The sequence below is a fragment of the Citrus sinensis genome, chromosome 7, assembly GCF_022201045.2.
Source record: "Citrus sinensis cultivar Valencia sweet orange chromosome 7, DVS_A1.0, whole genome shotgun sequence".
In the NCBI taxonomy this organism is placed as follows: Eukaryota; Viridiplantae; Streptophyta; class Magnoliopsida; order Sapindales; family Rutaceae; genus Citrus; species Citrus sinensis.
In genome coordinates, this window is record NC_068562.1 from 8,727,755 (window position 1) to 8,754,744 (window position 26,990).

The 26,990-nt window shown below is 32.7% G+C and overlaps 2 protein-coding genes and 1 long non-coding RNA gene across 4 annotated transcripts; all 3 read right to left on the reverse strand.

Moving 5' to 3' along the window:
* Window positions 1-6,277, reverse strand: LOC102577988 (NADP-dependent malic enzyme). The gene is made up of 19 exons (XM_006465624.4): window positions 5,993-6,277; window positions 5,129-5,406; window positions 4,314-4,434; window positions 4,118-4,192; window positions 3,876-4,027; window positions 3,592-3,763; window positions 3,193-3,288; window positions 3,004-3,075; window positions 2,831-2,914; window positions 2,602-2,700; window positions 2,270-2,317; window positions 2,105-2,158; window positions 1,862-1,960; window positions 1,681-1,770; window positions 1,511-1,588; window positions 1,308-1,382; window positions 1,107-1,197; window positions 472-600; window positions 1-363 (listed from the first exon to the last, which is right to left on the reverse strand). Exons 1-19 carry the CDS (start codon window positions 6,020-6,022, stop codon window positions 275-277), a joined length of 1,932 nt encoding a protein of 643 aa, XP_006465687.1. The 5' UTR covers window positions 6,023-6,277; the 3' UTR covers window positions 1-274.
* A 5,518-nt stretch (window positions 6,278-11,795) lies between these two features.
* LOC112495810 (uncharacterized) lies at window positions 11,796-14,682 on the reverse strand. Its single transcript, XR_008050570.1, has 2 exons — window positions 14,345-14,682; window positions 11,796-12,362 (listed from the first exon to the last, which is right to left on the reverse strand). It is a non-coding gene; the product is annotated as an uncharacterized LOC112495810 (long non-coding RNA).
* Window positions 14,683-17,746: 3,064 nt separating this feature from the next.
* LOC102608368 (ABC transporter G family member 29-like) lies at window positions 17,747-26,912 on the reverse strand. 2 transcript variants are annotated; one of them, XM_006465623.4, is made up of 22 exons: window positions 26,432-26,912; window positions 25,841-26,296; window positions 25,025-25,234; window positions 24,842-24,926; window positions 24,585-24,744; window positions 24,414-24,490; window positions 24,225-24,278; window positions 23,631-23,721; window positions 22,843-23,144; window positions 21,709-22,307; window positions 21,446-21,606; window positions 21,232-21,341; window positions 21,002-21,155; window positions 20,744-20,899; window positions 20,478-20,653; window positions 20,039-20,371; window positions 19,578-19,952; window positions 19,359-19,492; window positions 19,048-19,275; window positions 18,789-18,960; window positions 18,387-18,641; window positions 17,747-18,310 (listed from the first exon to the last, which is right to left on the reverse strand). In XM_006465623.4, exons 2-22 carry the CDS (start codon window positions 26,263-26,265, stop codon window positions 18,038-18,040), a joined length of 4,530 nt encoding a protein of 1,509 aa, XP_006465686.2. In that variant the 5' UTR covers window positions 26,266-26,296; window positions 26,432-26,912; the 3' UTR covers window positions 17,747-18,037. The 2 variants fall into 2 exon arrangements, with proteins under 2 accessions (XP_006465686.2, XP_052287379.1); XM_052431419.1 differs by lacking the exons at window positions 25,025-25,234; window positions 25,841-26,296; window positions 26,432-26,912 and having other exon boundaries at window positions 24,585-24,756; window positions 24,842-24,914.
* Between the last annotated feature and the right edge of the window lie 78 nt (window positions 26,913-26,990).

Below are 26,990 nucleotides of genomic sequence, written 5' to 3' on the forward strand. Positions count from 1 at the left end.
TGAACGGTTAACCTGAATTTCATTTCATGTAGAATTTCCAAGTCCACAACAACATCATTTTTCATGCTATATTTTTTTACTTTGCTAGATGCACCTACCACTACCCACCATGCTGATTCTTACCCACCAGGGTAACTTATGTGACTTCACAGAAGAAAGGAGGAAGAGGGAGTACCATTTTAAAAAGGAGCCCAAGGTAAAAAAATAAAAGAACAGACTAGTATTACGAGTAATGTGAACTCCAAAACAGCAATTGTATTGAATTCCTCCCATTTCACCGGTAGGTTCGATAAGCAGGGCTGTACATGCAGCTCTCAGCATACTTCACCAGGTCCTTAGGCGGAGGGAGGCGAGTTGCCAAACCTAGAAACCCAATTGCGGAATCATAAGCATGATACTAGTTGCCTACAACAATAATGAAATGACAATGTAGTAAAACAGGTAGCTGAATCATTAGAAGAGGGAACTCACCAAGTTCGTATGCTTTTGCAGCTACCTCTGCAGCAATATGAGCTGAAATCTTTCTGATGTTCTTAAATGGAGGGTAAAGGAGTCCCTTGTCAAAGTTTTCCTGTGTTACTTGTCCAGCCAATGCTTCCGCTGTACCAAGAAAATGTAAATGAGTCATCAGTTAAATTCCGGGGATATGTTTTTCTTGAGTGATATTCAAACTCATAGAGGATCATTTTACTAAGAACAACATACTTAAAGTAAAACATCTCAAAAAGTTTTTCATGGCACAATAATTATTGGTAAAACGTCTCAAAAGAGCTTTTACTACTATCTACCAATTTATCAGGATGCAGCTTGGAAAAATTAAGCTGATTTTGTCATACTATAAAAATGAATATTAAACTTCAATCCTATTGAACGAGAGAGAGAGAGAGGAGCAAAACATGTCAATTTATACAGAAAGTTCTATCCCACCAATTGCTGAGACCTTTTTCATGAAAATATAGGAAAACTAAAAACACTTCTATCAAAAGCGGGGAAGAATTTTGGTGGTTAGTCTATCAGCATTAATTTTGTCTACAGTCAATTTCCTCACCCATTACATCCAGCAACTTGAGGTGAAATCTCAAATGTTCAAAACGATGTGGACTCACCTGCTGCCAGAAGCATGTCATCATGAACACGGATTGCACCAGACATTATTAACCCCAAACCAAGTCCAGGGAAAATGTATGCATTATTTGCCTGAATAACCAAAAACAGATAAAAGGTTAAATAAAGATTAAAATAAGTTCAGTCCTAGAAAACTCATGCATATAGACATAGGCATGCTTTTTGAATTGTAAAGGTCAGACCTGGCCAGGCACAAAAACATTGTCCCCATATTCGAAAGGGTCAAAGGGGCTCCCACTTGCAAAAATGGCTCGGCCCTGCAAGTGACAAAAGGAAAAGAGAATTAAAGGATCATTATTATACTATATAGAACAAAAACCATGTGAAAGGGACAAACGGGTGCAGACATGATGCCACTGATGACAAGATATATGCTGTGGATTACCTGGCTCCACGTATAGGCTTCTTCTGCGGTGCATTCAGACTGTGAAGTTGGGTTGGAAAGAGAAAAAATAATGGGTTTCTGCAGGCAGTCATACACAAGAAAGTTAAGTTAGCTTATTCATTAGCAAATGCAATTTTTTTTTTTCAATAACAAAAAATCTTACAATATACCTCATTCAAGGAGGCCATAGCCTCAACAACTTCTTTAGTAAATGTTCGACCTTGTCCTGATGTTCCAATCAGAATTGTTGGCTTGATTGCCTGACAAAATACAAAAGAAACTCCATATAGTAAGAATTTTCGCTTCAACAGGCAGATGAGATATATATATGAAGAGAGAGAGAGTTCACACATTAACGGCATCTACTAGTTCCTTAACAGGTTCATGTTCATGAGCCCACGGCTTTTTGAAATGTTGGAGAGATTCTAAACGGGAACTGACGATCAATCCCTGCAACAGTTGGGGGGTTTAGGGGGAGAAAAAAAAAAAAAAAAAAAGATGCCCACAAAAGCTTAATGACTAGGTAGAAAACAAACAAGGGCACAGAATCAACTAACTACTTCACAATGCAAGAAACAAGATCAAGTTATCTACCTTTGAATCCACAAGCCAAATCTTCTTGCGAGTCTCTTCTAGCGGCATATTTGTCTACACAGAGAATCAGGTATTACGTGCCTTTAGATTTCTTTTACATGATGAGTTTCCATCAAAATCCAAGATAAAATATGTAGAAGAACTTTATGCTAATAGGTTATAAACCTGTTTGGATATCTCAAGAGCTATGAGTTCTGCTATTCCAGTGCCAGCCTGTTTTTCCAAACAACAGAAGTGAGATGCAGCAACAAAGCAGTTGTATACATAAGTGAAAAGGGTTTAAACAGAGGGTCTTGATACAGAATGAGCAGTTATTCGTACAAAAGCATATAATTCATAAGTTTGAAACACATGAATTTATTCATTTCCCTCCCACGTTCCTATTCATCTTCTATAAACCCCGGAACCTGTTTAGGGTTTCCCCTTTATAGAGCAAGCTGGAAAAATAATCAAAAAAGTAGATTAAAGGCATCTGAATAGGAAAAATGTGAACTCACTTCTCCTGCACCAAGGAATAAAAATCTTTGGTCAGCTAAGCTTCCTCCAAGAAATTTCATCGCTGAAATAAGACCTGCAAGGACCACAGATGCTGTCCCCTGAAAGATTAAATTAATTTCAGAGATCAATTCATCAATAATCCCAACTATCACAACTGAAATAAATTAATGACCTGAATATTCAATTCATCAATAATCCCAAATATCACAACTGAAATAAATTAATGACCTGAATATCATCATTGAAAACAAGATGAGTAGTGCCATATTTTTCAAGCAGATCAAAGGCATTGTGGTTTGCAAAGTCTTCAAACTGCAGAACACAACAACCAGGTTTAGATGATATGGGAAAAAGTCTGCAGTTTAAAATGCTTAATCTGTCCTTAGCCCATCCTAAACTACCTGAATGAGAATTCTCTCCCCATAATTCTGCTTCACAGCTGTCATGAATTCATGTAGCAATTCAGCATATTCCTAGCACAAGGAAGAGAAAATCAATTAAGCAGAACATAAAGGTAGAAAGTTCCTATAAATGAACTCAACTCAAATGAATAATAGAAGACCAATGAATTTCCAAAAAAAATCAAGAACCTGTCCAATAGCCCTCTTCTGCCTGAGCCCAATGTAGAACTCATCATCCAACAACTTCTCATTGTTTGTCCCCACATCAATGGTTACAGGCAAGCACTGAAACAACGAACAGCAATGGTCACACCTTTTTAGTTGTACCAAGAAAACTAAACAACAGCAACCATGTGAATTACAAAACATCAGTAACTTATCAAATGAGAATCATGATAGCAACTCTATATATGGTGGCATCATGCTCCGAGTAAGATACTTTAAAGAATGTAAAGTTCTATAGATAGCTAGTGTAAGGGAGCTGAAATAGGTTATAAATTTAATGAAGCAATTGAACAGATAGAAACATTAAATGAGAGACATGTGGGCGTTGATCTAAAACATTAGTAGCTATCATGTGATACTTACAGCTGAAGGACGAATTCCTCCAAGTGCTGTGTATAAAGAAAGTTTGCCAACGGGTATTCCCATTCCGTGACAACCGAGATCTCCTAGTCCTAGAATCCGCTCCCCATCAGTGACAACAATGACTTGAATATTCTTCTCAGGCCAGTTCCTCAATACCTCAAGAACCTTGCCCCTGCGAAGAGATGCTTATCAGTATGAACACAAAAAGCAAATAAGCATTAAATCAGAAGCTACAAGCGAATCAAAACACATGGGTAACTACAATGTAACACCAAGAAACATACTTATCCTTCAAACTGATAAAAACACCCTGAGGACGACTATAGATGCTCCCGTACTTCTGGCAAGCTTCTCCAACAGTTGGAGTATAGACAATTGGGAGTAACTCCTCAACATTGTCAATGAGAAGCTTATAGAACAGTTTCTGATTTCTCTCCTGTAATCCAAAAAGAACCAATTATATTAGGAAGTTGCTAAGATTTTGACTGGATGAGATCAACATGAGAAAGAATTGTCAGAATGGTACCTGAAGATCCATCATGGCCATGTACTTCTGGAGTGGAACTTGGTACTGCCGAATATTATGCAACATTTTCTTCACCTGGCGAGGAAAGTATCAAGGATAATCAAATATCACACAGATCCAGCAAAACAGAAGACGGGAATAAAGATTAAACATGGAAAAAGAAAAAAGAAAAATAAGTAAATGCTGGATAGATAACCTGGAGCTCTTGGGATATAACTGTAGGGGGGAGAAGACCACGCAAGTAATGTGAATTCCTTTCTTTTTCAGAGAAGGCAAGCCCTTTGTTGTGGTGTGGATCTCTCAACAAAGAATACCCACTAATCCAAAGGAAAAATATATATATATATATTAAATGGAAGGTAAAATTACAAATCATTCTTCAATAACAAATTAAAGATAACGTAAGAAACCCTTCTTATGGAGTTATGGCATCAACAATAGAGCATTACATTTACATTATTACCAGTCACAGCTGGAAATGAATTATACCTATCTCCAAAAATGATGACAAATGTCAAAAATAGTAATCTCAAGGTCCAGACAATTAATCATATTCTTGATGTAATTATCTGGTGAATTAAGTTGAGAAAGTTTGCACCAATTGTTATTGAATCACAAAACCAAACAATTGGAATTCCATTCCTCTTATAAAAATCATTGCACTCATCACGTTGGCCAATCCAATTGAAATTGTGTTAAAAAAAAAAAAAAATTTTACATGACGTAATTGGCATTCAGTGAAATTGGAGTTGATCCAACCGTGGGATTGATGACATAAGTCCCATGAAAAAGTCATTGAGTGGTTTAACTAAAAAGGTTTTACTCTCTCTTTAACTAAATGACACTACAAAACAAAAGCATAGGCACTTGAGTATAAGATTACATGACTTAACAAATGAATCCCAACAGAATTAACTCCATCAAACAACACACAAAATATCAAAAGTACATATAAATAACTCTAAATTCAATTTAATCTGACACAAACAATCAAATTCCTGAGATAATTACCTAGCAACTGAGACAGACCAAGGGGTGACAGGCTGGTCTTCGGTGGCGGTATCCTCACCATAAACGTCCTGGACCCCACCGCTGACGCCGGACTTGGGGTCCACAACTTCGGCATAGCCATCTCTCATTTCTTTTAATGTAGCTGTGCTTTCATCGGTTGCCATTAAAAGACTGCCGTTACTCTTATCTCTGTTAGACGAGCCCGCAACCACCACTCTTGTAGGCAGTATTCTTCTATGCTTATCAGGGAACGAGCCTGATATGCTCGCAGGATTATTCTGATCAACACCAAAAAAAAAAAAAAAATTAATTAAATATCTTAATATGAAATATCAACAAGAAGCTAAAAAAATTAAAAATTTTGAATTTTTTTAATGTGGATGCTTAGGGGGAAAAAAATAAATAACCCAAATAAGGATTTACTTATACAAACTTTTTTTTTTTAATTTGTTAAGCTAAAACTGAAATTTTGATTGCGATTAAGAGCTAATATGAACAGAACTATACATGAACAAAGATTTTTGTTTTTCTCAGGAAAATGTGAATTTTGAGTTTGTTTATACTCAGATATACAAATCAGCTAAAATGGACCAGAAAAGGAAAAAAAAACTTGAAATTTCATTAATGTCAGAGAAGATAAAAAGATTATGCAGGAACAGAGAATAATGACCTCAAAACAGATTAGCCATAAACACAAATCAAGTGAAAACTCACCCAAAGAAAAGAAAAAGAAAAAGAAGAAAAATGATTAAAAAGATAAATTTTCAATCTGTAAGAATTCAAAATAAAAGAAAAAATCAATTTTCGAAATGAAAAAGATAATGATCTTGAAGAAAACGAGAGAATGGGCAAGATTTATATTACCAGAAAAGCGCTTCTGTTTAACGAAAACATGGCGAGAGAAATGTGTGAAGAGAGAGTCTTGCGCTGATTAAAAATGTGTGACGAAGTAAAAATAGAAAAAAAAGTTGCAGAGGCAATGAGAAGAGAAGGGAGAGTCTTTCGGGTCTTCTTATCAGAGCTTTGGCTTTGAAGTCTTAAAGCTTTGCTCTCTCTCTCCTTCTTCCCTCTTTCCCTTTTTCTCTCTCTTCTGTTTGGTTTCTTCAGCACACGGAGAGAAAATCGGAGAAAGAGAAAGAAGAGATCAGAAGAAATGTCGAGGAAGTAGCTTTAAACGTGTCTGATTTTTATTTCTTTTTTATTTTCCTTAACACCATAATTACGTCAAGATCCTCATACTTTACTATAATTAATTTTTTGACCCCACACACATTTTTCATCTACCATAATTACTTTTTTACTCCCTACCAACCGCATTATTTTTCTATTAATTTTTTTTCTTAGAATAAGTTTCATGCATAAGATAAACCATAGCTCCGATGAGTTTCCAAGTTTGATTGGCTAATCATATAAATTCAAAGGTATATTTTAGTTAAAATATGTATAGTATGTTTAGAAAATATAAATTTAAGAAGCATGCTGCATCTGAAAAATATTTAATTTATATCACCTTTCTTAAAATGTTTTGGATATCTCTCTCTCTCTATATATTTTTTTCTAAATTCTTACAGAAAAATTGTTAATTATTATCTTTCTATGTATGATTAGGGAAATTTTTATATGGTTAACATACATGAGCTTTTGTTATTATTTATCTAAATGTTTTAAAAGTTTTTACTCCATTCAAGAAGGGCTTTTTAATATTAAATCTTAACATTCTCTTTTACATCTAAAGTTAATTTAAGATCACGTCTTGTTTGAATCTAATGAGTCTTATACATAAATTTAACAGTATCTCATTTAACTCTATGTCAGTTGTAATATTTTAAATAGATTTGAGGCCAAAAGTCTAAAATCATAAGTTACTATACTATAAAAATCACTTAACCAAAAAACTTGAATTAGATAAGTGCCTGAGTAATAAAATTTAAATTGTCATAAGAGATTTTTTTTTGAAAATAAGTTTATTAATTAAAAATAAAAGGAAATTGAATTTTTCATTAGACTATAGATGACTTCTCACACCAATTTCTATTATCAAGCAAATGTGGAATTTGTATTCTCATTTTTACCCTTAAGTCCACTTCATAGTCTTTATATTTAAGGCACCGTTTACTTTTTGGATTGGAGTGGGAATCGTAGGATTGAGAGTGTAGAGTGGGAGTAAGAGTAGATTGTTTACTTACACTGGAATGGAAGCATGGAATGGAGATCATAATCCAATTTATATGTTTACTTTGTCTTGGATTGAGAGTAAATAGTTTCAAATTACAATTTTATCCTTATTTAAAGAATTATAGTTTTTAATTACAAAGCTAATAAAAAATATATTTAATGAATAAATATTTATTTATTATATTTGTAAATTTATAATAATTATTAATATTCTTAATTATGAACATCACATTTTTTATTAATTTTAATTTTAATATAAAATGAAACGTTATTTTATTTAATATAATTATATTAAATTTATTATTATATAAAATAATAATATAATATTATTTAGTACAAAATTAATATTTTCTTAGAATAAACTATTTATTATTATTAATTATTAATATTAAATAAATATAGTACTATTATTTTTAAAATAAATATAATAATATTATATTTATTTATTCTCTATTAATATAATAATATTATTTTTAAATAATTTTAACTTAGAATCAATGTAAATTATTATTTAGTTAAATATAATATTATTTATTTTATTTTATTAATTATAAAACATTAAATTGAATTAAATTATAAAAAAAATGGTAGAAAATGGAGTCTCACTCCCACTCCCCACTCTATAAATGAGTGGGGCTCACATAACAGGATTCCCAATCTCACCTTAATTTAGTGAAATAAATATTAAAATGGGAGGAATTCACACTCTCTACTCTCACTCTAAAAATTAAATACAGCATGAGTATCACGAGGTTAACATGTGTTTTACGAATGATATCTGAAATTTCTAAGCTTACAGGGATTAAGTAGTTATTGTATCAAATAAGAGGGTCCCGGGATGTTATTTGCTGTTTTTCTTCCTCTGTTTCTTCTGCCTAAAATGACAACTCTTTTTTTCTTTTTTTTTTTTAATGAGAATTCTAAAATGACAACTAAGTAGCCTCCTGAAACTTTTCCAGATTGGCGATCTGTGGGTCCAACATACGTCGGTTTTTAATCTACTGTGGCACCCAACTCTCTCAGCTCTCATTGTGATCATCGACCGCTGATTACCACAAATTCGTGGGGGCCCTTACGATCTTAAATAACGGTCTTTGATTAATCACGTTTATTTTGAAAAGATAATCTCAGCCGTTTGACACTACAGGTGTGACTAGTATCAAAGCAATGCTTCCCCCATATTCTTAAATTTAAATCACAAATTATTATTGAAATCTTTCACAAAATGAAAACCAAGACTTTGCATAAAACGTATAGATTATTCAAGAATACAATAAATTTCGAAAACGATGAGAAATAAATATTTTGATACGAGTTATGTGTTTGAAATTATACATAATTTTAATTAGTATAAAGTTTGGCTGATATTGAACCCTTTTTCTTATCAGAAGTGTAACACAATTTTGCGACGAACACATAAATAATTTTAAAATTTAACAATCTTGGGACTGCTAATGAAGGCCGCGGTTTTACTAATAAACAACTTGTGAATCACTGAATCGGTTGTGTTCTAATCATGGCTGTGAAAGATCTTGAGTTTCTTTTTACTGATTACATCATGCAAAAGTGGGCATGCGTAAACTCAACCACCTGATCATCCTGGGTGGGGCCCACTCCGGTGGGGTTCACTGTATATAGTTCTGCATGTGGCCACGAACCCTGATCTTATGGGGATGGGCAGCAAGTGTCGACGGCGACAAGCATGATGTGTCTTTGGGATCCAGAGGTTTGATGAGGAAAAGGAGAGATAATAAAGCAGCACATTTTTAAATTTTGTGGAGATCTTTTTATTTTATTTTAATTTTTGTTTTTTTTTTGCAATACTGATTAGGGTTAATTTCTTGAGATTGACATTGGGATTTGTCTTGATTGTAAATTTTTGCATAAAATTCTCCATCAAGAGATTTAATGGCTGCCTGCTCCTCCGACTGGGGCGTTTTTAAATTTTGTACAATTGAAGCTAATGACAAGAAGTTCGTCCAATAACTTTGGAAGTTAGAATAATTCCATTTTTTTTTTTCTTCAAAATTGGAAATTGTTTCTTTTTGTTTTCATTTTTATAACAAAGATTGATTTTATTTTATTTTATTTTATCATAAAAAGGTAAGGGTGAGATGTATGAGAGACCACACCAACTCGTTTAATAATTAACTTCTTATAACATATACAAACAACAAGACATATTATTTATTATTTATTATTATTTTGGTTTCTTATTTACTTGGAAATAAACGTGGGGCATAGATGAAAAAAAGGGGTGTACATCTTGTGAAGTGCTCCACTTCCATTTGGAAGTTGATGCCACCACAAGCACAAGCATAAGCATAACCAGGCACCGGCCAACTGCTGCAAACTACATGACGCCCACTTGCTGTCGCTGCCCCTCCTGTCATTTTGCCATCAAAGTGCTGCCCCTACCTTCATTAATCATTATTGGTGCCAACATAAATATTGATGAGTAGAACAATAGAAAAGTTCCCAAAAAAAAAAAAATTAAAAGCTTATCAATTGAGTTAATTACATAGATTATTGATATGTATGATACAGGTAGGTAAAATGTAAAAATTAATCAAAACCACCCTTTTAATTGATGAAATTGATCATTATTTTCTCTTGATATATTAAAATCTACTAAAACTCCATTAACTTTAAAAGAATTTGGTTAAATGTTGTTTTTTTTTTGCCTTTTTGATACATAAAAATCCAATATTACCTTTCGAAAAAGTGCATCGAATTATTTAATATTGTAACATCGAGGAGGTTCTTTGGGAGTACGAGAGGAGAGTTAATTCTCAATTAATTTTGAGGAGAAAAGAAATTAGAAAATTTTTCCCACGTACAATATAATCCGATTGATTAGAATTTATAGAGAAGGAATGGGTTTAAATTTATAAAGATAATAAACAAATTGCCTAGGTGGGGCAGGTGAAATGCATGCCAAAAACACGTGGGATTATTATAACCATGCTAGTTGACCGTCGATTTTGTTTTTTGGGGCCGTATAGTATTAATAGTAATAGTTAAAAAAAAAAAACAACTATTGAGCCAGTTGTTTTTTTAGAAATAAATAAAGAGCCGCCAGCCATAGAAATGCTGGTAACCATTAATTTAATAATGTCACTTTTAATTTTCAACTTGGGCCATTTGCGATCGAACATTCACAAGGATTTGTTTGTTTTATAAAAAGAAGAAAAAAACATGACGTGACTAGATAAATATCAATACATGCACTTGGCAGCATTAATCTTCTTTTACTCATTTCTGCGAACAGTTTTACCTATAAATAACTCAACCACTTTTTGCTTGTTAATTGCTATTAATGTATTAGCAATAGTCTATTTAAAATCACATTTCTTACACTCAATTCATGCGTAGAAGAAAGAAATCAATGGGTGTGTCAGATGGATTATTTTGTTTCTTCATTTTTTTTTTTTAATTTTTATGGTCAAACGTGAAAGAAGTTAATTAAAGGAATCAAGGGGTTCATTTAGTTGTTTTATATTTGGAGTATATGGGAGTTTATATATTTTATTATTAGACTCTCTATATAATACAGTGAAAGATAGTGCTTTAACATACGTTTTTGTTATAGCAATAAGAGGTTGATAATAAAGATAATTTATATTCTTCCACTTCATCGATCAAATTTAGTAATTAAAATATCATATGCAAGTCATATTAGTCGAATTTTTTTATCCATTTTACCATGTTTGTGGACTGGACCTGAAAATTAAACGATATTTCAGGATAGGGGCTTCTTGCCAATTTTTTAATTTTACGATGTTTGCAACTTTGAATGTGAAAAGAATTTGGTTGGTGAGGATTTGCATTTAATGTCCTAACCAAATTATGCAACTATTTAACGCAAACAAATTAGTTGAGCCACAAAATTGTGACTTAGAAGCATGCTCTTTGGTGATTTGGCCGCTTGACTTGGACTTTCTTTTGATAATTTGAATGCTGGAATCCAGAAAACGAATACTTGTGGCTACAAATCAATTTATGGTTCTTTTGTTTTGGTCCAAACAACATTGGAGGCCACAAAAGCCAGACAATGAAAATGATAATAAATTGCCCTTTTTCCGAAGAACAAATGACATGAGTGTATATCTGGTGGAGGCTTTTTCTACTCTTTTTTAGTTTTTTTTTTTTTATGAAACAAATATTTAATGTCATTCCACGTAAGTAACAGGCACTTGAAACATACACAACACTACTCACGTGCATAATTTTTTTTTTTTTTAATTATACGAGATAATGTTCATATGACAATTTATATTTAATGAAATTAATATATTAATATTTATAATTAAATAATTATTAAAATTAATTTATAAATTTTATACAATTAGATAATTATTTATACTGATTTATATTCTAATATTTTTTAATATTCAAAAAATGTTACTCCACTTATATTTTAAAAAAATTATTTTCACTCAAATTAAAAAAAAAATTAATCCCGACAACATATTATGAAAGTTTATAAAAATTAATGAAAGTTTATAACTTTTATAGGACTAGTATGGTAAATATAATTAATGTATGTTGCAGACTTTTGATCTAACCGACACGTGTATCCTCGCCATCAGCAGACGCTAGGACACGACGTTGAATGAGTCACTAGGCGAGTGAGTGGAATTCACCCGCAGAAGCCGAAGCTAGCGGTTTCTTTTATTTTATTTTATGATCATTATTTTATTTGATATATATATATATATATATATATATATATATATATGGATCCCTCTAAATTACATATATGTACCTTACACCCCTCTCACATGAATAGTGAATGGACCCATATCATTCACTATTTATATAAGAGGGGTGTAAGGTACGTGCATGTAACTTAGCATTAGCCTCTATATATATATATATATATATATATATATCTCACGATACTTGTCTGATTGTATCTCGAGATGCTGCAACTTGGCCCCACGCTTTATTCAGCATCGATGCTTGTACGTTTCCTTCGTTTGTGTATCAATGAATTAACATGACGTGTCACGTGTGTCCTCTGCTTGACTGCATGTGGAATGCCTAAATGACAAACCTGGGCCCAACTTAAAGGCCCAAGTGAGGATGTTAGAAATGTGCGTGACAGTATAATTCCAGAACCTCAACTTGATTTGCAAACAATTACATTAAATAAAAACTACTCAGTGCTTGTTAATTGTTCTTGATGTACTAGGTTATTTAAAAAAATGTATTTAGAAGGGATCAATGGGTGTGTCAATTTTTTGGTCACACATGTACCAACGATGCGTTAATGAATTTCGTAAAAATAAAATAAATTTATAGTATTCAATTTACCCAACTCTATTTTATTTATTTCTGTTGCAAAAATAAGAGCTAGAATACCGCTTATAAATAATACAAGGAGCATGACCGGTATAGGAACTATTAAAGCTACTGAAGAAACAAGAACAATAAGAACAATAACTACTAATTCATTGGCTAATATATTCCCAAAAAGTCAAAAACTAAGTGATAAAAGTTTCACTAAAAAAACAAAAGACTAATATTAAAAGTTTGTTCAAGTCGCATGTTTAAACCTATTTACCGCTAATCAAACTTCAAATAATGCAATTCATAAATAGAATATAATCAGAAAAAAAAAAAGTTGTCCATCGGATTAATTAGATCTATTATTGATATATGACTAATTGAGTATGATGAGAACACAAATGTATATAATGCAATTCAAACATAAATTATATTGACAGTGATTAGATTCATCAATTGGAACTGATAAAATTTTGAATTAATTGAATCGCTGCCATGAAGATTCTTGTTATTAAGTAATAGGCAATAAGGGGCATATAATAAGAATAACTATAAATTTTCTACTTTATTGATCAAACATAATTATCAAAATATCGTTTGTATCATTAATCAAAGTTTTGTAAATTAAACAATAATTAGTGCTGATTATAAGTTTGTTGCATACTCAACATTTCAATTTCTAAAATTATTGTTGTATGGAAAAAAGGACCATTTTTTAACACCAAATACAGAGGCACAGTGCTTATGGCAACATTCTACATATATATATTCACAGTTAGAAGCATAGAAAACAAGATCATTTTTAAGGCCAATTACAGAAGCAAAGTGCTCATTTGTGATTATCACACAATGGTCAACACTTCTACTAAGCTTTCAAATTAAGAGTGGAGTGGAAGATGAGCAAGCATCTCCAGCACCACTCTTAAACAAAAAAGTGATAAAAAATTCCAATTCCAGCTATTTTGAAAATACCTTAACTACAGGATATACCTCTATGCAGTTAGTATCATCCATTGTAAATGAAATGATACATTTTATTCTTGACTCTCTCTCTCTCTTTATAACTTAGTGGCAAGACCTCCTGATCTCTTCCAGTAAAGGAAACGAAGATTTGCTCAATATCTTGACATTATAGATATATAAGTGCAGAGATAGCTAATAGTAGTCCCTGATGATCGGAGGTTCACCATTAGGTTTATCAATCACACTTAGGTTTATCAATCACACTTATATTGGAAGCAAAGGTCCAGAGCTGACTGGCTGTTGGAGGGAGACAGAAACACAATTTTTTTTCATGCCAAGGCTTCAGCAAGAAAAAGAAAAACAAAATTTGAGAGTGTGTGATGAAGACGGAACATAGTCAGATGAAGACGGATCCGTGCATCGTGCCCAGCAATTTTCAGCAGAGGAATTATTATTTAACGGATAAAAATTTTGTTGATTTCAATATTAATACAATGGGGCTTTTATATATCTTTCTAGAAGGATGCCAAATCGATTAGATATTTCAAGTTATTTTATTTATATGCTTATTTCAAATTCTCAAAAAGAATTAAAAAAAAAAACCTCAAAAAATAATCAGATTCAATCTTTTTTTCCCCCCAATATTTCTTTTATCGTTTCCAATTGGTAAATGCAAATGAGAAAAGATTTTAACTTAAATCGGTCTCAATTTTTTTTAAGCTCTCACATCAGGAGGAATATGATGCATAATACAATAAAAATAACGAAATGAAGATATTTTTTTACCTCGAACATAAAAATGTTGTTTTCAGTGCCACGTCCAACTATCGGCGAGAAATTGGTGCAATCGACCATTTGCTCAGCAACCATTCTGAGAGCACAGTCAGCCCTTCCCTGATACAACTGCTCCATCGGAAATTGAAAGCAAACTTTTTTTTTTTTGCAATTCAAGTAGAAAGGGAAATATGAAAGGGGGAGAGGCCAGAGGGCATTTGGCTGTATTTATTGAGTTGATTGATGTGTGTATCTACGTGCTACTTGTACATTGTAAATAAAATGAGAAATCACATGATAAGTTTTTTTTTTAGTTCTTCTCAAACAAAAACAGAAGGTTTTTTCTTAGTTTGGATGAGCTGGCATCATTGAGATATTCGAAATGCAGTACATTTTTATTTTATCATAGGTAAAGATGGCCAATGGGCCATGCTAGCCATCAAAAGAAGGCTCATGCATACTTGTGCCCATGCCGTGCCGTGCCGTGCCCACTATGTGTTTTGTGCTGTGTCATGTCATGCCTAACTTTTTTTACTTAGGTCCGGCCGAACACACGTGCTGTGCTGTGTCGTGCCCAAGAAAAAAAACACAATAAGCTTTTTTTTTAAAATTTTTTAAGACACGTGCTAAACTGTTCATGTACTTTTTTCAAGTCTGTATATTTTTTTTTAGATCTATGCCTTTATTTAAATTTAATAGAATCGAAAATTCAAAACTCAAGTCCATATTCACCTTATAGTATTAAAAAATTTTAATACTTAACAACAACAATAATAATAATAAATTTTATATATAGTCTAATTGAATGTGTTTTTCTAAGGTGGGTACAATCTGATTTTATTTTTTAACCCCGCTTGAAAATCGCTCAGTCAAGTCAACAAGGGACAATTTTTAAAAAAATTAAATTTTTAGTAATATAAAGAGTAATTTTGTTAGGTATTATTGCAATAATTGTTGTTGACATTGTGTTGTACCGTTAACTAATTAAAAATGTAACTAGACAACTATAATTTTAGTGCAACACCTAAAATTAAATAATTTAGGGAAAATAATATTTACACATTCGAAATCTTGAAAAATGATAATGTAAACCCCATGTTTTCACTAAGGGACACTAAGATCCCCTTTTAATTATAATATAATTTGAATTTATTAATTTAAAATTTTGACTTTAAAATTCTTAATAAATACAAATATAATTTTAATAGTTTAATTTGTCTAGTAAATTAATAATATTAAAATATTTTTAATATATAAAATAATTTTAAAATGTAAATTATGATATTTATTTTAATAATATATTTGAATTTGTTATAAAATTTTAAATAAATCTGTAGGTTAAATAGATTTTACGATTAATAAAATATATCTCATGTATTAATAATATTAAAATTATATTACAATATTGAAAATAATTTAAATTTTTAAATATCTATTATAATATTATGTTTCTATTTATTAAAAAAATTAGTTTAATATAATATAAGATTTTAAAGTACTAAAAAAATTTTTATATATTGAAATTATTTTAAAATGTATATATTTAATATTATATTTCTACTTATTCTAAAACATTAGAGTCATTTTTTTTGAATTAATAAAGTCAAGAGATATTATAGTCAAAAGGGGTCTTAGCGTGTCTTAGTGAAAACTTGGGGATCTACATAATCATTTATCCAAACCTTGGGAAGTGATATTTTCATAATTTACACTTAATTGTATAAATGATCATATGATTTGAGCATGATAATTAAAATTTCAAAGTATACCATATTAATTTGAGTAATACTCACTTATAAATAGATATTATATAATTTGTTTAGTAATCGGTGTAAAATATGATGTATAATCATTAGAAATTATTACACTATTAGTTACAATAAGATAAACTATCACTAAAATACAACAATTAAAAGTAAGGCAACATTAGTTAAGCTATAAATTACGCATCCAACCATATAAGTATATTGTTAAATAAATTTAATTTTTATAATTTATAAAAAATGATTGCATTTTGGAGCAATAAATAAATAATTTTAAAATAGCAGTCAACATTATTGTTGAATTATAATGCAAAATTTACCTATAAGCGAAAAATTTCCTTTCAATACTTAATTTAGGAAGCAAAATTAATGTTTTAATATATTTTCCTTTTTTCTTGGTTGCATTTATTTTCTAATTTTTTTTTACAAAATATTGTTTAATTTGAATTGCATTTACTGTGCATCAAGCATAAATTAAAGATAAATAAATATTGACTAGCCGAATTGGATTCAAAGTAAATACTATCTTGTAAATTTTAAAATTTCAATATAAAAATTAATTATCATTGTTCCTGGGATAATCATAGAGTAAATAAATAATTTATGTTATCATAAACATTTGAAAAATAAAAATTTCAGCTGTACAAATTGCATATGCAATTGTTAAAAATGAAATTTGGGTTGAAGTAATGAGAAATCAAAGACTTTATTTTGGAAAGAAAATGAGTACAATTAATTTGAAATAATAAAATAGGCATACCTATAATGATCAAAAGTTCAAGTACAAATAAATTGAGTTTAAGAAATCTCATGAAGTTAAGAAGATCAAAAAGAGGGAAAAAAAAATGTTCTAACGGGATTAGATTAGGTAAGTTCTTAATTTTTGTAACTTACAATGTTGATTGTAGTTTATAGAAAATTGAATAGGGGTTACAATAATGTTAATGTCTATTAACTTTTCAACTATCAAATTTATTGAATACATAGAAATCAATTTTGCCATTTAAAAAGTGCATCGAATTATCTAATATTGTAATGTCAAGGAGGTTCTTTAGGAGTATGGGAGGAGAGTTAATTCTTAATTGATTTTGAGGAGGAAAAAAAATTATAAAATTTTCGCACATAAAATATAATCCGATTGATTTAGAATTATATAGAATGAATCGGTTTAAATTTATAAAGATAATAAATAAATTGCCAAGGTGGGGGCAGGTGAATTTGTGAAATGCATGCCAAAAACTTGAAAACGATATGTCGTAATGTTGTAACATAACTGATGTCGTAATTGTGTTAAACCAACGAACAGAAGGGACGATGTATATAAAGGGCGAAACATGTAAGTGAGAGAACAAAACTTCTATTGCCAATTAATTAAACTTTAAAAATGATTATTATCTGCAAAAAAAAATTTGCTTTCCTTTTTTAAAAATATTTATAGAACCTTTTGTTTGCAAAACTATCATTTAATTGTTTAATGTTAAAATATAATATTTCAATCCGTTGAAAGTTAAACCCTATATGACTAGACTATAGCTAAGAGTAGAACTTTTTCAAGATTTGGTTTAATTTTTTGTGAAATTAATTTTTGTCTCATTTATTTATCTTTCAGTCACTAACATGTAATTTAGGTTCAATCAAATCCATATCCCTCTCAAAGGAACGCTAAGAATGTTTCTCAACATATTGATTCCGTAAACAACCATTAACATGCAGCATGTGTTGACAAACATAAACTCATTGCTTCCATCGTCTATATATATATATAGTAATAACGTGTTACTGTTCTAATCACAGGCGTCAACACACACGCACACACCCATATATATATATATAATTGCAACCATACTATAATTCTGGATATGGTTTCTATTTTTTGGATATATATTTACGATGATTACTTCAGTTGTGTGACACAAACTAGCTAGAAGAGGGATTGTTCGTTCTATCTCGTTTGGAAGTTGAGTGTCTTGATGCAGAATGCAAACATGAAGGCAAAGAAGACTGTGAAGGCAACCAAAACTGCAGCAACTGGTCCCATGAAATCTGGTTCATATCCGAAATGATCTTCGATATATGCTTTTATAGTGGGTTTTTGTGCCATCCCAGGTACACTAATGGAATCTTCCACATCTCCATATTGTGACACGATTAATCCATAAACTGTCCATGCTACAGGGCAGATCCAGTAGTACCAGATCCACCACTTGGGAATTTTCTGAAATTTGCAAACACGTATCAAAATGCATGAATGTAAATTGGTTCTACTGTGAAGAGTTTGTGGTTTAACATACCGGTCTTGGGATGAAGAAGCCGGAGAAAAGATTAAAGAGCGCATAGAATGCTGCTGCAAAGATGGCTGCTACTTGGTGGTTTGGTGTGATGGAAACGGTCATCATTCCGTAGTATGTGAAGTAAAGGAAGGAGAAGAATGTGACGAAGAAGAACCACCAGAACTTCGCTGCTGTCCATTCAAAGCTCACCATGGCATACACAATAAGTGTATAATATGTTGTTTGGAAAAGCACGTATGGTATCTCAACAATCACCTGCATTACAACATACCATCGAGTTGACTCAAAAGAAGCATTTTATTGATTGAAGAGTTGACCAATTTGAAACGATCAAACTCAGAGATTTGGAAAAATTATATTAAGGGCATAGATTTATGTACAAATTACAAGCTGTGAACTGACCTGTGCAATTGCATAAGGTAATGCGGAATACATTCCGGCAGCTCGCTCTCGATAAAATACTGTTCTTTCAACCGCTACTACAGGCTGAACTGTCGAGCAATTGCTAATACCAACGAATAGGATAGCAGCATACATTGCTCCGATGATCATAGTCAGATCAGTTGTATCCTCCCTGAACATATGAAACATAGAAAATGTCATGTTGCATGTTCAATTCAATGAGAGGTTGAATTTTCTAAACAAAGAAGTATGCATAGACCTTTTGGTACCAACTTTCCAAAATACAGTCCCAATCATGAGAGCACAAGCCAAAGTGAAACAGCATCTAACAAGATTATAATCAGGACTTCTCCAATAGGTCCACCATTGTTTCCAAAGACAAGATTTGAATTGTCCCCATGTTGACTGAGAATACTGAGTGGCAAAATAGAGGTCTTTAGCCCCTGGTGGTGGAGTGCTCAACTCATTAATTAGCGCCTTGTTTCGCCTGCTCATAGGCACATGTATTAGGCTCAGAAAATCAGTATTCCCATAAACGATAATGGTGCTGTGACTTAAAGCTTTACTTACTGGCATAATGATGATGATTTGTAGGCGTCAGCAAAGTCCATGCCAAGTCGAACTTCAGCTGCTGCTGAGCTCACTTCTAGCATCCATGTTGCAGGATTGTACTTGTCCTTTATTTTTGGCACTCCAGGAATAGCCTGTGATTGTAAATGGTATGAAAATCAGATAATGCAATCTTCTTTTGGAAAAAAATGGGTAAAGTTTGAGGAAAGTAAAAGTTACCTCATAATATTCAATGACCTTGTGAGAATTTCGACCAAGTGGTCCTGAGTAGATCACTTGTCCTCCTCTCTTCAAAAGAAGCAGTTCATCAAAGGCTTCAAAAATATCAATGCTAGGTTGATGAATTGTGCAGACAACAGTTCTACCAGTATCCACGGTGTTTCTCACAGTCCTCATAACAATAGCAGCTGCTCTTGCATCAAGACCAGACGTTGGTTCGTCCATGAAAATGATTGAGGGATTAGCAACAAGCTCCACTGCTATTGTCAATCTCTTTCTCTGCTCTATTGACAGCCCTGTAACTCCTGGCAACCCCACTATAGCATCCTTGAGAGATTCTAGCTCTACCAAGTCCATCACTTCTTCGACAAAAATCTGAAAAAAAAAGTACATCTTTTAGCACTGCAAACTTTGTCACTTGCTATGGCCTAAAAATGTAATATGCAAGTTATTGTTCTTACAATCTTGTCCTCTTTGCTGACTTCTTTAGGCAGCCGAAGGAAAGCTGAATAAATCAAGGATTCTTTGACTGTGACTTGGGGAGAGTGAATATCATTTTGTTCACAATAGCCTGAAATTCTGGCAAAGGTTTCTTGTTTCTTTGGGAATCCGGAGATTCTAATGTCTCCTTCAATGTAACCACCAGTCTTTCTTCCTGCCAAAACATCCATCAATGTCGTCTTTCCAGCTCCACTGACTCCCATTAGTGCTGCCAAAACTCCAGGCCTAAATGCACCTGTTACTTCATTAAGCAGCCGTAGTTTGTCCTCCGCCACTCCTTGTTCCTTCATTTCCTGTTATACGTACCAAATTTATGAATATAGACAATGAATTTGGGCTCTAACAAAGGATTATGCATACACTAATAAAATGTAAAGAAAGAGGAGATGAGATTCTTACCGGAGGCATATCCACATAGTAATTAACACTATCAAAAGACATTGCAAGAGGAGTGAAAGGCAGAACCATTCCTCTTTTTGGAGCAACTCCTTTAGCAGCCTCAAGATTAGAATCATCATTTCTACTCAGTTCATTTGGATTGGACCGGCTGCACATTCTTCGGATTGCCATTTCTCCTACAAAGATTCAAGTATATTTAGGAAACTTGAGTGCGAACAGAATTGAAATAGACACTTTTTTATTTTTTTTCCATTCTTATTTCTTACTTGAATTGTTCGCATCAGAAGAAGAGAGTGATCGAGGGTATGAATCTTTCTTCGATTGTGGCCTTACTAATCTTGGTTCCTCTTTTGATTCTTCCTGCTCAGCCACCATTTCTGCTGCTGCTTCCTCAGACAATACTGCTTGTGGTTTCCCAGGAGCTAGAATAAAGAAGATAACTAAATATTAATAAAATGAAGATAACGAAATTTCCAAACAAAGGAAGATCAGCTTAACTCCTTAAACATATTGCTAAAACTTACGATTTAGGTACATTAGCGTGAAAGTGAAGAGAACATTGAATAGAACAATGAATCCGGAAAGGGCTGCTGCACCAATCCAATACCAGTCTCTATGAGCAGGAATATCAAAATTATTGAGCACTGCCGCTCCTAATTTAGTAACGTTGTCTGAGGCCTGTATTGAATAAAAAATTTAGTAACATTTCAAAATTTTTGAAATAAAGTATAAGACAATCATTTGGACTACTTACCAATCTGTTCATCCACCTTGAAGCATACATTTCATTCACAGCAAAGGCATTGTAACCATATGCCAAAGGTGACACCCAGTAACCCCACTCCCACCAATTTGGAATTTGGCCTGTAACCCAATAAAATCATCTCAATGTTAATCCATTATGATTTATTGTCTTTCATTTATTCCATTTCATTTGTATAATTTAGTTTTTATAGACTTTCTGTTACCTTTAGGAACAATGAAGCCTCCTAACAAGAAAACTACAAGTAGTGTGAGTGCGCCGCCAGTGTTAGCAATGATCATTGTCCTGCACACTCCAGCAATAAGCCTAAACATCGCAGCAGCCATTTGTTGAATCAAAAATACGAGCAGAAAGTTCTTAAAAAACCTGCAAATGTGCAATCAACAAGTTGCTATTTAGTACTTCTACACTACTGTCGCCTGCATTTCCGTGTTTCGGCAATTTGAAACTTCGAGTGACTAGAGTTACCTGCTAGCTTCAGGTGCAAATCCTATTGTGTAATATGTGACAACAACCCAAACAACAGACTCAAAAATTGATATCGGAATCCTGAGCAGGAATGTTGGCAATGTGAAGGTCCATACGGGATGGAACATAAGGTCTCTCTGCTTGTAAAACACTGGAAATCTTTGAATCGTCATTGCGAGCTCAGCAAACCCATTGAACATATTAATGATCATTGAGAATAACAATGCACCAATAAACAATGCCCCATCATTTTCATTCCTTGTATGCATTCTAGTCCTTAGAAACACAGTTGATGCAATGATGGCAACAATGATAAGCTGGACTGTTTTGGAAACATAGACAAATGAATTTCTCTTGATAAGTAGCCATTCTTTGTCCCAACAAGCTTTGAGAAGTTCCATCTTCGGGACCGTGTACTTTTTGAATACTATAGCTGCTCTGTGGCCTTGAGATTTATCAAAAGGCACTGACAGCTGGTTCTCCAAATGCATCCCAATGTGGAAACTCTTGAATCTGTTTGCAAATTCTGTGACTGAAATATATCTGTATGGTTTGCTTCTATCTGCCCAGTACTGCTCTTGGTCTTTCCTGGAGGTAACCTGTGACAATTGAACAAGTTAAAAGCTAAGTGTCTAAGTTCACATTTTGTACAATGTGTCCCAAATTGTTTGGCAGATTACTTTGTTGTAAATAGACAAAAAAATTTATTTATTTATTTTTTAATGTAAGATGAAATAGACAAAAGTGTTTTTTAAAGTACACTTAATAAGTGCTTTTGAGAATAAAAGGGGTTTTATCATGTAAGTCTTTCTTTTTTTTTATCATGTAGGTCTTTCAAATGATAAAAGCATTGTAAAATATAATCGATAACTAACTGACAAAAATCCAAAATATGCATCACAAAATGCAGGGGCACTTTCTGTATGAAGAGCCCTTTTTATGAAAAAGCACTTCTAAACTCACCTCAACTATAGGGCAATCGATAATGGGACACCCTAAGCCCAGGACTAAAATAATCAAATGGATTTATTAACAAAGCTTCGCAACATTTAGATGGGCCGAAGCTTTTCTGGAGTTAATATAAGGTGTGACACGAGCTGCCGTATTAAAGTGATGCAATCATGATTTGGTTACCTCTTGCAAGAAATCAGCGGTGCCCTTTCTCTCAGGGCAGCAGAACCCACAACTTTCAAAGAATTCAAGGACGCGTTCCCGTGGGCCCTGGTAAACAATCTGGCCCTCCGATAAGAGGATGATATCATCAAAAAGATCAAACGTCTCAGGAGCAGGCTGGAGTAGGGACATCAAGATTGTGGCATCTGTGACATGCACGATTTGCTGCAAACACTTGACTATTTGATATGTCGTGGAGCTATCTAGACCCGTTGATATTTCATCCATAAACAATGTCTTCGTGGGGCCAACAATCATCTCTCCTATATAAATCGATCATATTATTGCACTTGCATAATTAGGGATTTTAAGCAAAACGTGCCGATAATCACCTATCTTTTTGCGGTACATATTTCAAGAGTGAATACAAAAATTATTATTGTTTTAGGCAGCAGAGCAATATGTAAAAGTCATTAGTACCCATTTAGCATTTGTATTTATTTTTATTATCTTTTGTCGGCAATACTTCACGTGTGAAACATGACGAAAAGAGTCATATTCATAATAATACTAATTTAGGTAAAGAAAAAGATATGTTAACGACACTCGACATTCACTGCCTCAATCCTTAATGGAAGCATATGCGTTGGTGGGATTTTTATTTATTTATTTTTTAATTTCTAATGGTCTGGGTCCTGTAGACACATAATTTGGCCAAACTTTGAATCTTTAAAAAAATTATTTAGTCACGTGCTATTTTGGGTATAATGTATGTGATCATAAGTTAACATCAATAAAAGATTAAGAACCTGTAGTCACTCTCTTTTTCTGTCCACCAGAAATCCCTCGATTCATTTCATCTCCAACAATGGTGTCCTTGCATATATCAAGCCCTAAAATCTGTTTTCAGAAGTCACATAGTAACAATAAATAAGCACATTCATGATTAAGTAATCAGATGAATCATATATAACTATATTAATTTTATGAGGATATATTTAATAATTAATAGTTGAACTGAGAAGTTGAAAATTTTGCCGATCACCGCCAAGCCAAAAAGTTATTGGAAAGTGAAATCAAAATACAAATGAATGTATGCTTCTAAGGGGCCCCCATTATCACCAAAATACTTTGGTTGGACAGCAGTCGGCAGCCCACCACACGAGTCGGTGAGACTGAGAAGAAAAAAATTCTAACATTGTTGGAATTTGATGATTTCTTAATTAATGGCGTTGAACTTCCCAAATAAATCAATTATTATTTATTGTCAGCGTGTGTCTACAATTACCATACACTCATTATCAGATACAATGTTTTTTTTTTTTTTTAATTTTCGATAAAGACATTAAGTTTTTAATTGTTCTCCCAAGTTATTGATTTGCCATTAGAAACCAATAACTTACCTTGAGGGTGTAGTCAGTGATGAGACTGCTCTCAACTCCTTTCATTGCAGTTGCCTACAATTACAAAAAATTTAAAAAATCGCATATATGAGTTAATTAAGAAAACTACATCAATTCTAATTTTGGGGTGTATTTTGGAAACTTATTATTTATTTATGAGCACTTGGTATAAAATTATTTCCAAATTACCTTCATGAAAAGGTCAATTTCAGCTTCGGGAAATATGCCGGCGTCTTTTTCCCTTCTAGCAAGCTCACTTAAGAGTTCTATATAACACAAGCGATTAGTTTAATTACGAGCTTCAAAATTACAATTAAAGGAAGTGATTTTGTTTTCCCAATTTTAAGTGTAGTTAATTACCATATCGGGTGCCAACACCTAGGCATCTTGCAGAAAAATCAAAAGTTTCTTTCACAGTCATTTCTCCAACATGAACATCATTTTGACTAATGTATGCTGATGTCTTTTGTGGAACAAATTCATTGAGCCGATACCCATTATAGGTAATTTCTCCTCTGACCTGTAAAATTCACTTAACAAAAAAAAAAAAAATTACTATAAACTTTTACCAAACTACCCATTTACACTTAACCGTGGTCAAATTTTTCATCACCGACCTTCAAGTCCCGGTCCAACTTTCCGGCCAATGCCAACAAAAGGGTCGTTTTTCCTGATGATGGTGGCCCCAATATAAGTGTCATTCTGTAACAAAAAAATAATTTAGGTCACATAAAATTGAGTTTTTAATACATTTTTTGTGTTGTAAATTTTAACATTTCAGGTGACATTAGTAAAGTTACCTCGATGGTTTTATGATCCCCGAAACGTCTTTAAGAATGGTTAGTTTTGTTGTCTTGGCCATTTCAATCCCTAACAAACCAAGAATGGATTCAGCAATGTTTCTAGCAGCATTTGGAAGAGTGGGAAGAGCTCTAGTTCCAATGTAGCAATTGGCTTCAATCGTTAAATGATCAAACCTAACTTCAACTTTGGGAAGCCTAATTCCAACCCTGTAATTACAGCAGCATTATCACGTCATTAGTTGACTGAACACAGTTAAAAACTTCATCAGTTATAACAACATATTTATTTAAATAAGATAAGAGTAATATCTAAGTAATTAGTTTGATTGAGGTTGAATAAACAAAGTGGGAGAGAATGAAACTCCAGTCAAATCTCGATTACTTTCCATTGTGAAGCAAAATAACCCATATGAAAAGTATTCTCTTGATTTTAACATTTTGCCTGTCTCTAATGCGAAAATGGTAGGGACAAGAAGTAGTTAACCAAAACAAGACGAAAATGTGAGATAGCAACAACTCTAGCCCACCACTACTTATAATTTCACAATTAACTCGCTCACAGTTTTCATAATATATGTTACTTCCTCTGCATTAAAAATACTTTCATGAAAATCTATTTTGATCACAAAACAGCCTCTCTTTTTTTTTTTTTTTTTTTGGGTTCAAATTGACGTCAATAAGTAACGAATATTATGAAAATTAATAAACCATATTTTTTTAATTAATGAACAAAGAAAAAAATAAGAATATTAAACAATGATTTTTTTTTAAAAAAAATTAAGGAACAAAGAAAAAAGGAAGAATATAACTTACTTGTCAATTCTATGTCTAAACTTCTTCAAGTACTTCTCATTATCTTCTTCAGGAACCTTGAAAAGCTTGTCCATGAACTTTTGTCTATCATTCATATCAAGCTTTCTGACATCAACTTCTTTATGCACCACTACTTTGTTAGTGTCACTTTGAGGAATCTGCTGCTGCTCTGTCTCAACAAAAGATTGCATGATACTTGTTCTCAATCTGTCATAAGTTGGAAGCTTCTCAATGGCAGCCCACTTGAGAGCTTCTTCATCTTCGTCGACGGCGCGGCTGCTTCTTCTTCTTGAGTGCCTCCCGCCGGAAAATACTTCCTCCATGCTCCAACTCGTCCTGCTTAGGCCCCTGCTTATGCTGTTATTCCTTGGATTCCCTCTCCGCGAATTTCTCATCATCGCCTTCTCTATGTCATGATGCTCCATTTTGTTAATTAATTAAGTTCCCTTTAACTTCCTGAATTTTTGTGTTCAAAGACAATTATTTAAAAAGAAGTTATAATTTAATACGATACACAGGGTAAATGATAATATCGAACTGACAATATCGTTAGTGCAGTATAAGGCTTTTTAATGCAATGAAAATTAATACCTACTGAAGCAATATGATTGGCAATATTAAATAACAATATCCAATCAAGCTTCCACGATTTTACTCTCGTTTATTTTTTTTCTCATCTACCAAACAAAGGGAAGAAAATTGAAAAAGAAAGTACTTTACTTTGCTGGGTTTTTTGTGTGTTTTTCAAAAAGAAGTGAATAGAAATGAAGCCATCTCTAGTCCGTTGAGACAAATTAAGTAGAAGAAGAGAAGATGGGGGTTGGCAGAGTTTTGAAACTTTTTCTTTGCTTTCTCCAAAGATTCTTGAAAAAGTGTCGAAGGCTAACGGTGCTCTCTCACTTTTTTTCCTTGTAGAAAATAGAAACAGAGAGAGACCTCTGACCAGTGCTTTGTAAAGAGAAGATTTGAGTATATCTATATATACACACAAATACCAGCCAACTTGCCAATTCTAAGAGAGAGCCATGAATTAAAATTTAATCAGAAATGTATCGATCATTAGTTAATTGGTATTCAGTATGCGTACTCTCCCTGCAATTTGATTGCTCATATAATGTAGTATACAGATTTTTGTGGGGTCTTAAGTTTG

What these genes read in the sequence shown, in the direction of transcription:
- LOC102577988 (XM_006465624.4), bottom strand. Translation starts at nt 6,022, where the DNA reads ATGTTTTCGTTAAACAGAAGCGCTTTTCTG. An exon ending in AGAAGAGGGCTATTGGACAG is followed by an intron (nt 3,076 to 3,192) that starts GTTCTTGATTTT and finishes TCCTTGTGCTAG; the next exon opens with GAATATGCTGAATTGCTACA. An exon ending in AAGCCTATACGTGGAGCCAG is followed by an intron (nt 1,383 to 1,510) that starts GTAATCCACAGC and finishes TGTCACTTGCAG; the next exon opens with GGCCGAGCCATTTTTGCAAG.
- LOC102608368 (XM_006465623.4), bottom strand. Translation starts at nt 26,265, where the DNA reads ATGGAGCATCATGACATAGAGAAGGCGATGATGAGAAATTCGCGGAGA. An exon ending in AGGTGTTGGCACCCGATATG is followed by an intron (nt 24,491 to 24,584) that starts GTAATTAACTAC and finishes TGTGTTATATAG; the next exon opens with AACTCTTAAGTGAGCTTGCT. An exon ending in CAAGGTGGATGAACAGATTG is followed by an intron (nt 21,156 to 21,231) that starts GTAAGTAGTCCA and finishes TATTCAATACAG; the next exon opens with GCCTCAGACAACGTTACTAA.